At 55.5% G+C, this 13,745-nt stretch overlaps 1 protein-coding gene across 1 annotated transcript in view; it reads left to right on the forward strand.

The window, feature by feature from the left end:
• The window catches only part of IFFO2 (intermediate filament family orphan 2), a 46,100-nt gene extending 38,073 nt beyond the window's left edge, over positions 1–8,027 (forward strand). The window contains exons 5-9 of the mRNA XM_068968888.1: positions 575–714; positions 5,253–5,373; positions 5,488–5,580; positions 6,408–6,538; positions 7,904–8,027. Coding sequence (XP_068824989.1) covers positions 575–714; positions 5,253–5,373; positions 5,488–5,580; positions 6,408–6,538; positions 7,904–8,009 — 591 coding nt within the window. The 3' untranslated portion in view covers positions 8,010–8,027. The remainder of the gene's footprint in view (positions 1–574; positions 715–5,252; positions 5,374–5,487; positions 5,581–6,407; positions 6,539–7,903) is intronic.
• The last annotated feature ends 5,718 nt before the right edge of the window (positions 8,028–13,745 follow it).

A 13,745-nucleotide genomic window follows, 5' to 3' on the forward strand; every position in this document is an offset into this window, starting at 1 on the left:
AGTTTGGGGTTGTGGTTTGGCTTTTGCTCGAGCCCAGAGCAAAACAGCGTGCCGTTGGCTTTGAGTGTGTGGCTCTGGCTGTAGTGGGGTGAGGCCTGGGCTCCCCTGGGTGCCTTCTGGCTGCCCCTCTGTGGGGAAGCAAGGGCCCATTCAGCCTGCGTCTGGTTTGTCGCGTCTTGTCTGCTTGGAGTGGAGGAAGCTCGCTGAACCGGGGCTGCCTACCTGTCGCCTTTGCATGGGAGCAGGAGGGCTCTGGGAAGCATGGAGCCATCTGACCTGCATAAGGGCTTCTGTGTCTCTCTGGGGAGCTCTGAGACATCCGGCCGGCTGAATCTCCAGGCCTCCCAGGGCAGGGAAGGGGCCAGGCCGTCTGTTCCTCTGCCCCGCATGCCTCCCCACCTCACGCTTCCTGCTAGCGCCACCTGCTTCTTAGAGGACCTGCACCCTTCCTGGCAGTGGCCGCCCCAGCCACACTCCATCCATCCCTCGGGATGCCACCTCCCTTCCCAGTCCGCCCCGCCCCCCATTCCCGCAGGGCTGCCCAGTGATGTTGATCTTTCTCCTTCTGGGTCAGGTGGTCCCCAAAAAGAAAGAGCGTAAGGTGGCTTCCGACGACGACATCTCCGAGCAGGATGGGGAGGTGAACCGGTTCTCAGACGACGAGGTCGGCTCCATGAACATCACGGATGAGATGAAGCGCGTGTTTAACCAGCTGTGAGTATCCTGGCTGCCCTCGCGCCCGGGGCCCCTGTCTGTCTCCCCAGATTGCCAGGGCAAGGGGTGCAAACCGGTGCCCTGGGCTGGCTGACAAGTAGCCTCCAGATGCTTTGTTGGCCAGCATGATGTTCTGCGAGAATCTGGATTCATTTTCAACATTTAGTATTTGGGGAGTTTCACATTTTCAGAAAAGGCCAGACTGGTAATAGCGCTCATTTCTGTTTGGTTGCTAAGTTGCGTCCGACTCCTTGCGACCCCATAGACTGTAGCCCACCAGGCTCCTCTGTCCGTGGGATTTTTTGGGCGAGAATAACCGCAGTGGGTTGTCATTGCCCTCTCCAGGGGATCTTTCCGACCCAGGGGTTGAACCCACGTCTCCTGCTTGGCAGGCAGATTTTTTACTGCTGAGCCACTGGAGAAGCCAAATAGTGGTCATATTTGTGGACAGTTTTTTTTTTTTCCCTTAAGTTACGATATAACTGACATGGTAAGTTTATTTTAGTTTCAGCTATGCAACATTGTGATTCAGTATATGTATATATTGTGAAATGCTCACCACAATAAGCCTAACATTCATCACCATACAAAGTCAAAAAAATTTTTCTTTTCCCTTGGGTTAAGCGGCGGCCTGGGTTAGTGGCAGAGTCCGGGCTCTCGTGTGGTCAGTGGTGGGCTGGAGCCAGTTTGTGCCAGCTCGTGAAAGCTGATGTCTGCCCACTGCAGGCTCAGCAGTGGCACGCTAATAGCTTAAATTTTGCCACGATGGGACACTAGCTACCCGCCTGGGCTTCCTGGGTGGCTCGCAAACCCGCCCGCCGACGCAAGAGACGCAAGTTCGATCCCTGGGTCGGGAAGATCTGCTGGAGAAGGAAATGGCAGCCCACTCTAGTATTCTTGCCTGGAAAATCCCGTGGACAGAGGAGCTGGACAGGCTGCAGTCCATGGGGCCGCGAAGAGCCGGATATGACTTAGTGACTGAAGAACAATAAGTACCAGCACCTGGGCAGCCCGCTCTGGTCTCTGCAGACAGCTGGTTTGCTGGGCACCAGCCGGGCCCGCTCTGGTCTCTGCAGACAGCTGGTTTGCTGGGCACCAGCCGGGCCCGCTCTGGTCTCTGCAGACAGCTGGTTTGCTGGGCACCAGCCGGGCCCGCTCTGGTCTCTGCAGACAGCTGGTTTGCTGGGCACCAGCCGGGCCCGCTCTGGTCTCTGCAGACAGCTGGTTTGCTGGGCACCGGCCGGGCATGGCTGTCTGGGGCGGGGACCCACTGTGGCCCTGGTTATTCCATGCCACACTTGCAGTGTTGACCCACCTCTGGCTCGCATCCACGTGGCATCCTGCGCGGGGTGGGGAGGGGAGCGGCTGCAGGCATAGGCTGATTCAGCTCAGGGCCTTGCTCAGACGGCAGGCTGGGGCTGCGTCTCTGAGTCTACTTCCCCCTGCCCCACGGGCCTGCCCTTGCCAGCCCTCTCCCTAGAGTCCCCTGCCTTTGGTCCCCTGAGCCCTGACCCAGGGCTCCATCTTCCCTCCCACTTCTTCTCCCCCCACCCCCTGGTCTCTGAGCTTCACGGCCAAGCGTGCTTTCTGGCCTGATGTCCCTCCCCGGGAGTCCTGGGTGTCCCAACAGCAGGGCTGGATTTTAGCGCTTGACTCGGATGGGCCGTCACCACCCACACGGCGCCCTACCATCATACTCGTTTCAGAAGCCGGGGGCTCGGGCCTCTCCAGACCCTTCCTGCCAAGCTTGGGGGTGGCCCAGGTAGTAGAGTCCCATGCTCACTCCGCCCAGCCCTTTATCACAGATGAGGACGCAGCTCAGAGAGGGCAGGCAGGTCAGGACAGAGGTCTGACCCCAGGATCTTGGTCCAGGGCCGTCTGTGTCCTCAGAGAGATTTCCCTTTCTGTCTCTCCTGCCACGCCATACCCACCCTTGACTCGGCAGGGAGATAGGAGTCGGACCCGGGCGGGATGGTTTGCATGACACTCCCTTGAAACAAAACTGAGATGGCGCTGTGCTTGTGGAGAGCAGGGGTTGGTGTTTTGAGGGTAACAAGGAGGCTCCTAGGCTCTTGATCTATCTTTCAACACCCCCCACCCCCACCCCTTCTCATGGGCTTCCCAGGTGGCGCGAGTGGTCAAGAACCTGCCGAGATGTAAGAGACGCAGGTTCGATCCCTGGGTCAGCAAGCTCCCCTGGAGGAGGGCGTGGCAACCCACTCCAGTGTTCTTGCCTGGAGAGTCCCATGGACAGAGGAGTCGGACACGACTGAAGCTACTTAGCGCCAAACATGCGCCCCTCCCTTCTCACGTTCTCATCTTTCGCTGAGGAGAGAGAACCCTTGGGCAGGTCTAGGTTTTCTGAAGGTTGCTGTGGGCATTCTTGAGTGTCCAGCTGGGTTTAGGCCCCAGAGACCCTGGCTGGGCTCATTCAGTTGAAGTAAAAGGCTTCTTTGAAGAAATTGTTTCCCAGGTTCTCACCAGGTCACCAAGAATCCACAGCCTGCCCAGAAAGTGGGCGGGCCGGGTCGGGGGGCGAGTGGACTGCTCCTGGGTCCATGTGTGCTCTTTGTCATGCTGCAAAAACGGGCACCTGAGTGTTGACAGGTCTGAACTGGGCTTAGCATTAAACCCATCAATTAGATTGATCTGGTTGTCAAGCTGCCTAAGTTAAAGCAAAACGAAACCCTCTGATCACCTCTCCATCCTGGCAGTTCTCACCAAAGCCACCAGGCCACACCCTGGGCGGGGCCCGGGCCCCCTCCCACCGACCTCTCCCTGGTTCCGGGCTGAGACCCAAGGCAGAAGGTGCCATGGGCCAGTTCCTCTGAAGTCTTTGAATAACTGCGCCCAAGTCCGGGCTGTTTTGTTTTGATCAAAATCAATTGCTTGGGCTTCAGATCCAGGAGTTCCCTGGTGGCTCAGACGGTAACGCGTCTGTCTACGATGCGGGAGACCCGGGTTCGATCCCTGGGTTGGGAAGATCCCTTGGAGAAGGAAATGGCAATCCACTCCAGTATTCTTGCCTGGAAAACCCTATGGACAGAGGAGCCTGGTAGGCTACAGTCCATGGGGTCACAAAGAGTCAGACACGACTGAGCGACTTCACGTTCATGTTCAGATCCCGGAGAAGGGGAGGAATCTGCTCCTTTCTCTGCACCATGGCCACGCCTCTTCCTCGGTCCCGCCCCCCACATCTGGGGGCCGGGCCCCCTCTTCTGAGTCCTTCCTCAGTCCAGCTTCCTGTCCTTTCTCCTTCTCCATTACTCAGCCAGGGTTGCCTTCTGGTCCCAGCCGCCGGGAAGGAAGTGAAATCAGCAGTCCAGTATGTGATGCGGTGATGGGTCGACCTTTGACCCGGGAGCCTGCCTGGAGCTGTCTGGCCAAGGGGCGGGCAGTGCCTCCCAGGGCAGCCGGGTCCCAGCTCTGGTCGCCGGACGCCAGGAGCCACCTACAGGCTCCTGCAGGAACTGCTTTTTGGTGGGGAGCCGGGCTCCAGGGGTGCTGTGGACAGGGCTTTTCCTGAGGTTCTTGGGCCCTGCCCAGTGGCCCCAGCAGGTTGGGAGCGGTGCACTGTAGGATCCAGAGAGTAGTTGAAGGAGTGAGCGTGGGCAGCAGGGAGAGCCCTGGGATGGGAATCAGGACTTGGGACTCACATCTGCCTCTCCAGCTGATTCACCGGGTCAAGCGACTTACTCCTGTAGACCTCAGCCTTCCCATCTGAATAATGGGTGTATTGGGCTGAATTATTATTTTTTTTTTAATAGTCCCCTGCAGTTGGGGTAACCAGTACATCTGCAGAACTCCCTCGGTCCCAGATACACCTGCACGGTCCATCACCCTATTGCCAGTTCTAGTGAATAGGGAAGCCCAGAAATCACTGAGCATTTCCATTCAAATCCAATTTCCAGCATGTGTTATTCTAGAAGTTTCCACCTAATCCCTCTGAGCCTCAATTTCCTTACCTGTGAAATGGGACTAACAATCATATTGACCTCTTAGGACTGTTGTGAGGATGGAATGAATCACACTTTAATATATGCCTAGTCATCGGTCCTGTGGGTGTGCTTTGATGGAGAGGAAAAAGCCATAGAGGACAGAAAGGTCTGGCTCTCAGCCCTAGTTTATTCTTTCTGAGCTGCAGTTTCCTCATCTGTAAAATGGGAGCAATATACCCACCTTTCTAAGTTGCAGAGAAGATTATATGAAGCATCTCAGGTATAGTAGGGGCTCGAGAAATGAGTTGTTAAATGAATGGAAACCATTCACAAGACGCTATCTTTCGTCTTCATTAATGAGAGACTGGCATTGTTAGGAACATGCAGTGTAACTTGTATCCGTGATACATACGTACGTTCTGCATTGGAAGAGCTGTGCTCCGTGGAGAAGGCGCGCGTCCCCTCTGGCTACTGCTCTCGTGGTTTTGGACAGCCACATGGCAGGCCCCTCCCCGTGCCCCGTGCTCCCCCCCTGCCCGGGCCCCTGCAGCCTGACTGTTCACTCATGCCCGCCCGTGCCCCCCCCCCCCCCCCCCCCAGGCGGGAGACCTTTGACTTCGACGATGACTGTGACAGCCTGACGTGGGAAGAGAATGAAGACACGCTGCTGCTCTGGGAAGACTTCACCAACTGCAACCCGAGCCTCGACCTGCAGGGCGAGGTGAGCTGGCAGGCGGGCCCCGGGGGCGCCTCGTTCCTGTGCTCCCCCGTCCCTCGATCTTTCCCGGCAGCCCCACCACCTGGTTAAGCTGTCCACCCTGTTCCGTTTCTCCAGCAAGAGGAAAACCTGGGCAACCTGATCCACGAGACCGAATCCTTCTTCAAGACGAGAGACAAGGAGTATCAGGAGACGATCGGCCAGATCGAGGTGAGGCGCCCGCTTGTGCATGTCCCCGAGCGACCCCCGAGGCCCCCGGTGATGTCCCCCACGTGACCCCCGAGGCCCCCGGTGACTAAGAACCCATGTGCACAGGGGCTGGGATAGCAGCGCAGGCACCAGGACTGGGAGTCAGGAGACCCACTGATTCTCTGGCCTGGTGCTGGGCAAGTCACCCCTCTCTTGGGTAGGGCCTCAGTTTCCTAATCTGTAAAATGGGGGTAGTGATACCTGTCTGCCCCAGAGAGGTTTTTTCTTAAGTTGTTTGACTGACATGGTGATCTCAAAATAATGGGAACTGACATTTGAATGATATCAAGTGACACTGGGCCCTGAGCCCTTTAAAAATACACCTTTGTTGGTATTCTCATACCCTGTGTGTGTACCCGAGGGGGACCTGGGTGCCTCCACCCTGTGCAGTGGGCACTGTGTACCCATTTTACAGAGGAGATGAGGTCAAAGAGACCAAGTGACTTGCCTGAGACCCCCTAGCCAGGAAGCGGCCAGCAAGCCCGGTTCTCCCTGCTCCAGAGCCTGTGTGTGTGCCTGGCACACCTGTCTGTGAGAGTCAGTCATTGTCAGGCGGGAGGAAGGGAAGCCCGGCTCCTCCCTGAGGGATGGAGCCCTTGGTTGAGGAGAAGGGTCAGAAGCGTGAGCCCCCTTTTCTGACGCAGTCCGCGTGAAGGAGCGCCCAGGCCAGAGCTGCTGGGGCTACCCCAGCGCGGGGTGTGGCGCCGTGGGATGGCCGAGGGCGCGAGGTCGCCGCGCGGCTCGCTGTGAGGGTGACCTGCGCTCTCCCCCGTGTCGGCTCTTCGCAGCTGGAGCTGGCCACAGCCAAGAGCGACATGAACCGCCACCTGCACGAGTACATGGAAATGTGCAGCATGAAGCGGGGCCTGGATGTGCAGATGGAGACGTGCCGCCGGCTCATCAAGGGCTCCGCAGACAGGTACCGCCCGCGCCGCCTTCGCTGCGCACGCGCACGCGCCGCCGCTGCCCCGGCGGGCGTGTGGCGCGGGCTCTGGGCTGCGACTCGCGGCCTGGGGACTCCGTCCGCCGGCCCGGCGGTCTGGGCCTCCCGTGACCGTCAGCCACCTACCGCGTGCCTTACACAGCTACGCTCACGTGGCTCGCACAGCCAGCCTGTTCTCATCGGTGTGGGACGGTGGAAGGCTCCTTTGAGAAGTTGTGCTCTGTGCAAGGCCCTGGGGATACAGCGATGAGCAGGTCACAGCCCCTGCCCTCCAGGAGCCCACGCCCCACTTCCTGCTGAGCTGCTGGGTGGGGAGGTAGGCGGGGCTTAACATGGGTCCTGAGGAAGCAATTTTCCTTCCTTTCCCATCTTCTAACCTAAGGGCACATGAGCTGGTCCCCAGGAGACCAACACACATCAGGCCTCCTTCCCTGCCAGCACAGAGACAGCTCCCGCCCTTAGGGAACACGCAGCTTTTCGGGGAGTGTGTGTGTGTGTGTGTGTGTGCAGTTGCTGTCATGTCCGACTCTTTGTGACTCTATGGATTGTAGCCCACCAGGCTCCCCTGTCCATGGAATTTTCCCGGCAAGAATACTGGACTGGGTTGCCATTTCCGTCCCTAGGGGATCTGCCTGACTCAGAGATCAAACCCGCATCGCTGGCACTGGCAGGCGGGCTTTTACCACTGAACCACCTGGGGAGCCCCCTTTCAGGGGAGAAAGACATGTTAGTGATAAAATGACAAGTAACAGCGCTTGGCCTGAAGCACAAATATGTTAGTTATAATCATTTCTCTCATCATGACGGTGTTCTTGCACCATTTGGGCTGTAAGAGACGGAGAAGCAGGGGGAAGCTGTGTGTGTGGGAGGGGGGAGGGGGGAGCTGAGCATGTTACCTTCAGCTCACTGATTCCCAGAACCCACTTCTGCTGTTTCCATTGTTTGGATAGAGGAGTGTGCGTGTAGGCAGGGTAAACAGCTTGCACTAGGTCCCCCGGCTCAGCAGTGACAAGTTGAAAATTTGAACCCAGTGCTGTGAACTGCTATTCTCTGTGGCCTCCCTCTGGGCTCTGAGTTAGTTGCCCAGATGATGGGAGTGTAGGAGCTGAACTGGACCCATGGTTCCTGCTTCCATGGAGCGCTCAGCACCAGGGCGTTGCACGAGGTCTCGAGAGCCTTGTTTAAGCCCTGAACTTCGAAGACTCTAAGGAAAGCAGAGAGGGTAGGTCTCGGCGAGGATCCCCCGTGGAGGCTAGGTTTTCCAGGAGGGGCTGCTCCATCCTTCCTGCTGTCTGCCCCAGGCTGCCCTCTGAAGTCTCCTGTTCTGTTGTGCCCTTCCAGGAATTCACCATCCCCAAGCTCCGTGGCCAGCAGCGACTCAGGAAGTACAGACGAGATCCCGGACGACTTTGAGCGGGAGGCGGACGTGGAGCCCATGGTCAGCTGATGACTGAGGCACGCCCCCCACCCCCCCAGCCCGTGCCTGGTGGTCTTGGCGATGGGGCCTCTGCCCGCCTCTCCCCACGGGGCCAGGAAGTGGGGCTCCCAGCCCTGACCACGCAGACTTCCTATGCCCTCCCTTCTCTGGAGGCCCCCAGGGACCGCTGCTTCCTTCCTTCCTTTCTCCGCCCACCACCAACCAGTGCCCCCCTCCATCCACCCACCCAAGGAATGGTGCTGTCAATTTCTATTGTTCTCCACATCACAAATGCAGACTTCTGTCCGGACGATGCAGTGTTAACTGTGCCTTTTCCCTTCAGCTGAGCCACTTTGAGCTCCAAAGAATTATTCCTAGCAGGTGTTTTTATACAAAACTCTAAGGTGAGGGCGGGGGGGCCCCCCCGGGTGTGGTCAATGCCTTTTTCTACCCTCCCACCTGCTCCTCTGATTGGCCATGAGCTCTGCCTTCCCGCCCCTGCTGGAGTTGAACTTGGGATGGTCCACCTCCCCCCCAGGAAGGCGCTGCCTGCCTTCACCTTTCCAGGCCTGGGTGGGGACTTCCCGAGGGCATGTCATTCACTGAAGGGGAGAGAAGGCTAGAAGGAGGGAGGGAAGGACAAATTTTTCTTTTCTTTTTGGATCGAGTGGCAAAGCAGAGGGAGAAGGCACTGTGGGGGAAGGTGGAGCCTCACTGTGTTTAAACTACTATGCAAAAAAAAACAAAAAAACAAAAAAAAGCAGCTTGCCTTATACCATTGTGGGAGGCGGGCCCTCTCCCAACTAGCTCCTTGGTTTTCCCCTGGAGCTGGGAAGGAGGCGGAAGCTAGGGTGATCTCTCTTCCTCTCCCTCTCTCTCTCTCTCTTTCTCTCTCTTTCTCTCTCTCTTTCTCTCTCTCTCTCTCTCTCTCTCAGCCTCTGTGGGTGAGCACTTACTTGGGAGGGGGTTTGGTCAAGGTTGGTAGCGAGGTGGGGGTCCCGAGGACCTCAGCCACCTGACTGCTTGCTTTCTAGGAACTTCCGTGGGTTGGGGAGGCGGGTGGGGGTTGGGGGTGGGGAATGTCTTTTGATTGCCCTGATGTTGTTTTTTTTTTTTTCCCCAGCCAACAATAAGGGGTTATAGATCTGAAATTTCTCTGTGAGAAAGTCTGGAGGGGGCCAGGCCTGGTAGCCACCGCCTCCTCCAGGGAGCTGGGTCAGTACTGCCTTGCCAGCATCTTGGTTCTCCACTGTGCCCCAGCTGCCCACTGTTTGGCCACCGGCGGGCACTGGAAAGGGAAGCAGAGGGAGGCAGCGGGGACTGCTGGCAGAGGAGGTGGCCGGAGCGGGAGCTCGCCTGAGAGCACGCTCATGGATGGACATACGCTCACCTCTACTGTAATTCACTGCTTGATTGATCCGTTGGAGAGTTAATCTGAGCCAGTATCTCTCCAGACTTGAGTGGAGCTGAGTCAGAGGGCATTGTGTGGAGGCCACCCTCAAGTCTCAGCTGGGAGCCCGAAGAGCAGGCTTTACTTTTTTTTTTTTTTAGTATCTTTTTGGACCCACCACTCACTACTACCAATCCCCTGGTATGATTGGGGATTTTTGGTTTTGTTGGCTCAGGAGCTCCCCCTGGAGGTCAGAGGAGCAAAATGTGCCCAAGGACCAGAGCTCCTTACTACCCCACGGCCTGTGTCTGCAGGCAGAGGAGGGGCTCTGAGTAGATCAGGCCTCCTGTCTTTCCTCCCCAGAGGACCAGTGATTTGTAAAGGCCTCCTCTCTCTTCTGTTTCCCCACCTGTTTTGCAGTCTTAAAACCATTGTATATAATATTCGTATTATATAAATATATATATATATATATATAGAGAGAGAGAGGAGAGTGTTAGTGATGGTGTGTAATTTTTATTTATGAGAACTTGGTGGCCTTTATTGTGAATTTTTTCCGTTTTTTTTTTTTTTTTTTGCTTTGTTTTGTGTTCGTGGGAGAACCTCCTCCTGGTTCCCCGTGAAAGTCTGGCTGAACGTCTTCCATTCCCAGCACCTCTTAGCCAGATAGTCCCTCGTTAGGTGCGTGAAGGGACGAGGTTTCGGAGGAGAGATCACCCACGTCTTCTCCTTCTCACTGACCCTTGTTCTAAAGGTTACAGGGTTCAAACAGATTATTATTGTTGTTATTGTTATTGTCGTTTTATTTTTATTTTAACCAAAGGTTATCAGAGCCAGTTGGGCTTGGACCTCAGCTGCTGAAAAGATTTTCCGTTTCCGGGAGGGTGGGAAACCGCCGCCCCCCCGGGCCTCCTCTGCCCAGGGTGAGGGAGGCATTGAGTGCTGTGGGCAGGTGGGCAGAATGGAAGCCTGCCTCAGGGTGGTGGGAGGGTGACAGAGTTAAAGACAGTAAGCAACAATAGAAGTATTTAGGGGGTAACTAAGGTTCCTGCGGTGATTGCTGTCCAGTAGTATTATTTTTCCTTCCCCCCTTGTATACATAGGATATTTGTCTTTGGGGACTAGGGTACTCTGAATTTATCTAGGAAGTATGGAAGTGGCAGGAGCCAGGGTCAGATGCTGGCCAGAAAGATCCGTCCTGCTGGTTTTCAATAGCTGCTCTCCCTGGGGAGCAAGGATTTGGGGCTGGTGGATGGGGGGACAGCAAGAGTGTTAGTGACCTGCCTCCCGGGTGTGGTCCTGGGCTTTAGCCTGGCTGCCTCCCTCCCCACTAAGTTCTTTTTTTGAGTTAGTTGCCAGTGGGCCCCGCTTGCCCCCTTTGCCATGGGCTCACAGCTTGCCAAGAAAGACCCCAACGCTCGCTGGGGCAGCACCAGGTCCAGTTGGGACCAACTGGTCCGTCCTTTGTAAAGATGTAAATACTTAATTTTGGTTTTCTATTTCTCAGCCCAGTGTCATATTGACATTGGTGTTTCAGAATTGTTCTCAAATGGGTTCTCCTGTGCTGCCCTCTTTTGCTCTCCTATTTTGGGGGGGTTTATAAAAAGAGAGGATTGGGGAGGGGCAGGGAGAGTAGCTTCCTTTGGGCTCCCTGATTGTGGAACACACACGCACACACACTTCTGAGATTCTGAACAGGGAAAAAAATGATTGACAAGTAAACACATTTTGTTTTCTTGTGGCAATATGTCTAGAGGTCTCCGACTGGCCTGTCCATCATGGACTTAGCTCCGTGGATGGAGCTCAGATGACCTGGAGAATCTTTGGTTTGGGATGGGGGGAGAGGGTGTGGGGCAGGGGGTCATATAAGGTATAACTTAAGCTAAATGTAATCTATTTATAAAGCAAGAGACTCTCATCTATTTTTATGAAAGGAAAGGTTTTTTTAAAATCTAGGGTAGGCAGTTATGGTAGCCCAGCATTTTTCTGTGGACAAGATGCATGTTGCTGCTGGATTTAATATAATCAGTACCTCTCACCTTTTCTCATCCTCACCACCTGCTCATCCATACCCATGGGCGGCTTCAGCAGCGCAAAGGTCACCCCTCACCCCATTTCTCTGTCCCTTGATCCCCCAGCTCCCTGGCCATTGGAAGGCCGGGGTGCGGGCATTTGTGGTAGTGGCTGGGCAGTGGGGAATTCAGAATGGAGTAGGGTGGTGGGAGGGAAAGGGGGTGCTGGGCGGGGGGCAAGCTCTGCTTCAGAGGGTGGGCTCTGATTAGTTGCTCCAACTCTGGTTGGCCAAGATCCATTGCCAAGTCAGCTGTATTTGGGAGAGAGCTGAGAAATGAGTGGAAGACTTCCAGGCTCGGGGTGGGCTGTGTGTTAGGCTCGGGCAAACCCCTCACCATTCCCCCTGCCAAGCCATCAAAGCAGTGAGGTAAAGGCACCCTCCGCCCATAGACTCCTCCGTGGACATTTTCGCATCTACCTTATTTTTAGCCCCGTCCGGGGAGACTTTATATCCTGAAGTCCCATCCCACCCCACTGTTGCTGTTTGTCTGCCAGCTGGGTTTAGCGTCAAGGGGAAGGGGGGGTTTATACTCATTGAAAGACTACTGACCCTACCGGAAACCAACCTGTTTACTGTATTGTTGTAAATATCATGCCCTTTATATCCTGTATATTGGCTTCTTTTAAATAAAGTGAAATGTCTTAGAATTGATGCTTTTTTCTTTTTAAATTAAGGATAAAGTGATGGGGGAGGGGCAAGAGGACACAGGCCACATAAACACTAAAAGTCATTGGCCGATTAGTGATCAAATAGGGAAATTTTACATCACCTCACATCTCACAATAAAATCTTTGGAAGCAGTTAAAGCAGGAATTATACCTATTTCATAGAAGGGGAAGAGAGCCAGAGAGATCACAGCCTGAAGAACTAGCATAGCCTGGTTTGGAACTGGGGGCCTATTAATCATATTGCCCTCTGAATCTGCAAATTTTCCATTCTCTGGTGGAGCAAGCTAACTGTCTTGTGCCATCTTAATTAAGTGACTAGTATCCGTGGATTTTGGTATCTGCAGGGGCTCTGGGAACCCGTCTCCCACCAGAGGAGGACTGAAGTTTCCTTCCCCACTCCCCACTCTTTTGTTTAAATTCTCCGAAGTGCCTTAAAGAGTGTGGCCTCCCAGATAAAGAGGAGTGATAATGAAATAAGGAGGAAGTTCTAAGGCGGGTATTATTACCCCCACTTTACAGACACAGAACTGAGGCCCAGGAAAGTTACTATCTTGTCAACATCACAGGGAGAAACCACGATCAGCATCGGAACTCTGACTCCTAAGCAGGTTCTCGGTACACACCGCTGGAGAAAATACTAACAGATACATTAGAAGAGAGCGTTGGGAAAGTCGTTAACAGTACTTAAGCAATAGAACGGGCCCCTAAGATTCCATCCTCAGAACTTCAGAATCTGAGTTGTCAATAAGGTTCACGTGTTCGTGCAAATAACGTCCCGGAGAGAACATTCAAATTTTGGTCCGGGGCGCCAAAATAAAGCAGAGGAATAAAACGGATTCCGCGTCCAGAGCTTTTGAAGGGAAGTCCGAGCGCAGATTGGTTCGGGTTTTATCTTACATTGACCGTAATCTGCAAGGAAGTAGACCGATTTGTCCAAGCGCAATGCCTTAGGCAACTAGGTGGCTCAGCTCCAGGTCGGGAGTGGAGGGTGGCTGCGTCCCTACCAGGAGGCTAGAGCCAGGCTGCAGCCCCCGAGGTGAGGAAGGGGGCCGGCCACGACGAGGCCCTCTGCAGGGTGTAAGAGTCTGGCAGCCCCCGGCCAAGGGCAGCGAGAGCCTCCGGGTAGGGCCTCCAGCGACACCTGACTAGCAGACCCCAATCCTTCCGCCCCGCCTCACACGTGCCCCATCCCTGCTCTCTCATTGGCTGCTTCTGCCCCTCTAATCCCGGCCTAAGCAGGTTGCAACTTGACCGCCCCTCTGATTGGTCCGGGAGCTCTCATGGCTCACTCTGATTGGTGGATGGAGCTCACGCCCTCCTGCCCCCGGCCCCCGTCGGAGGGCGACCGGGTCATACCATACAGGAGGAAAGGGGGAAACGCGTACGCTTCGGGGCTTCGCTCTTGGGCTGCTTTGCCCTGCGTCATATGAGATAGCGTTCTTCGTCAGGCCCTCGGGGGAGAATTCTTCTATTAGCAGGAGGCAAACACAGAGGCGTTTAGGCTGGGCCCGACTTGGAGGGCGGCCGAGGCGGCAGTCCCCCCCCAGCCCACCGAGGTGGTGCGCTCCAGGCGGGGCGGTGCCGTCCAGTGGCTCCAAGCGAGGCCGGTCCAGCGAGCGGCCGCGCGGGGATCC

The sequence above is a fragment of the Capricornis sumatraensis genome, chromosome 3 (genome assembly GCF_032405125.1).
Source record: "Capricornis sumatraensis isolate serow.1 chromosome 3, serow.2, whole genome shotgun sequence".
NCBI classification, from domain to species: Eukaryota; Metazoa; Chordata; class Mammalia; order Artiodactyla; family Bovidae; genus Capricornis; species Capricornis sumatraensis.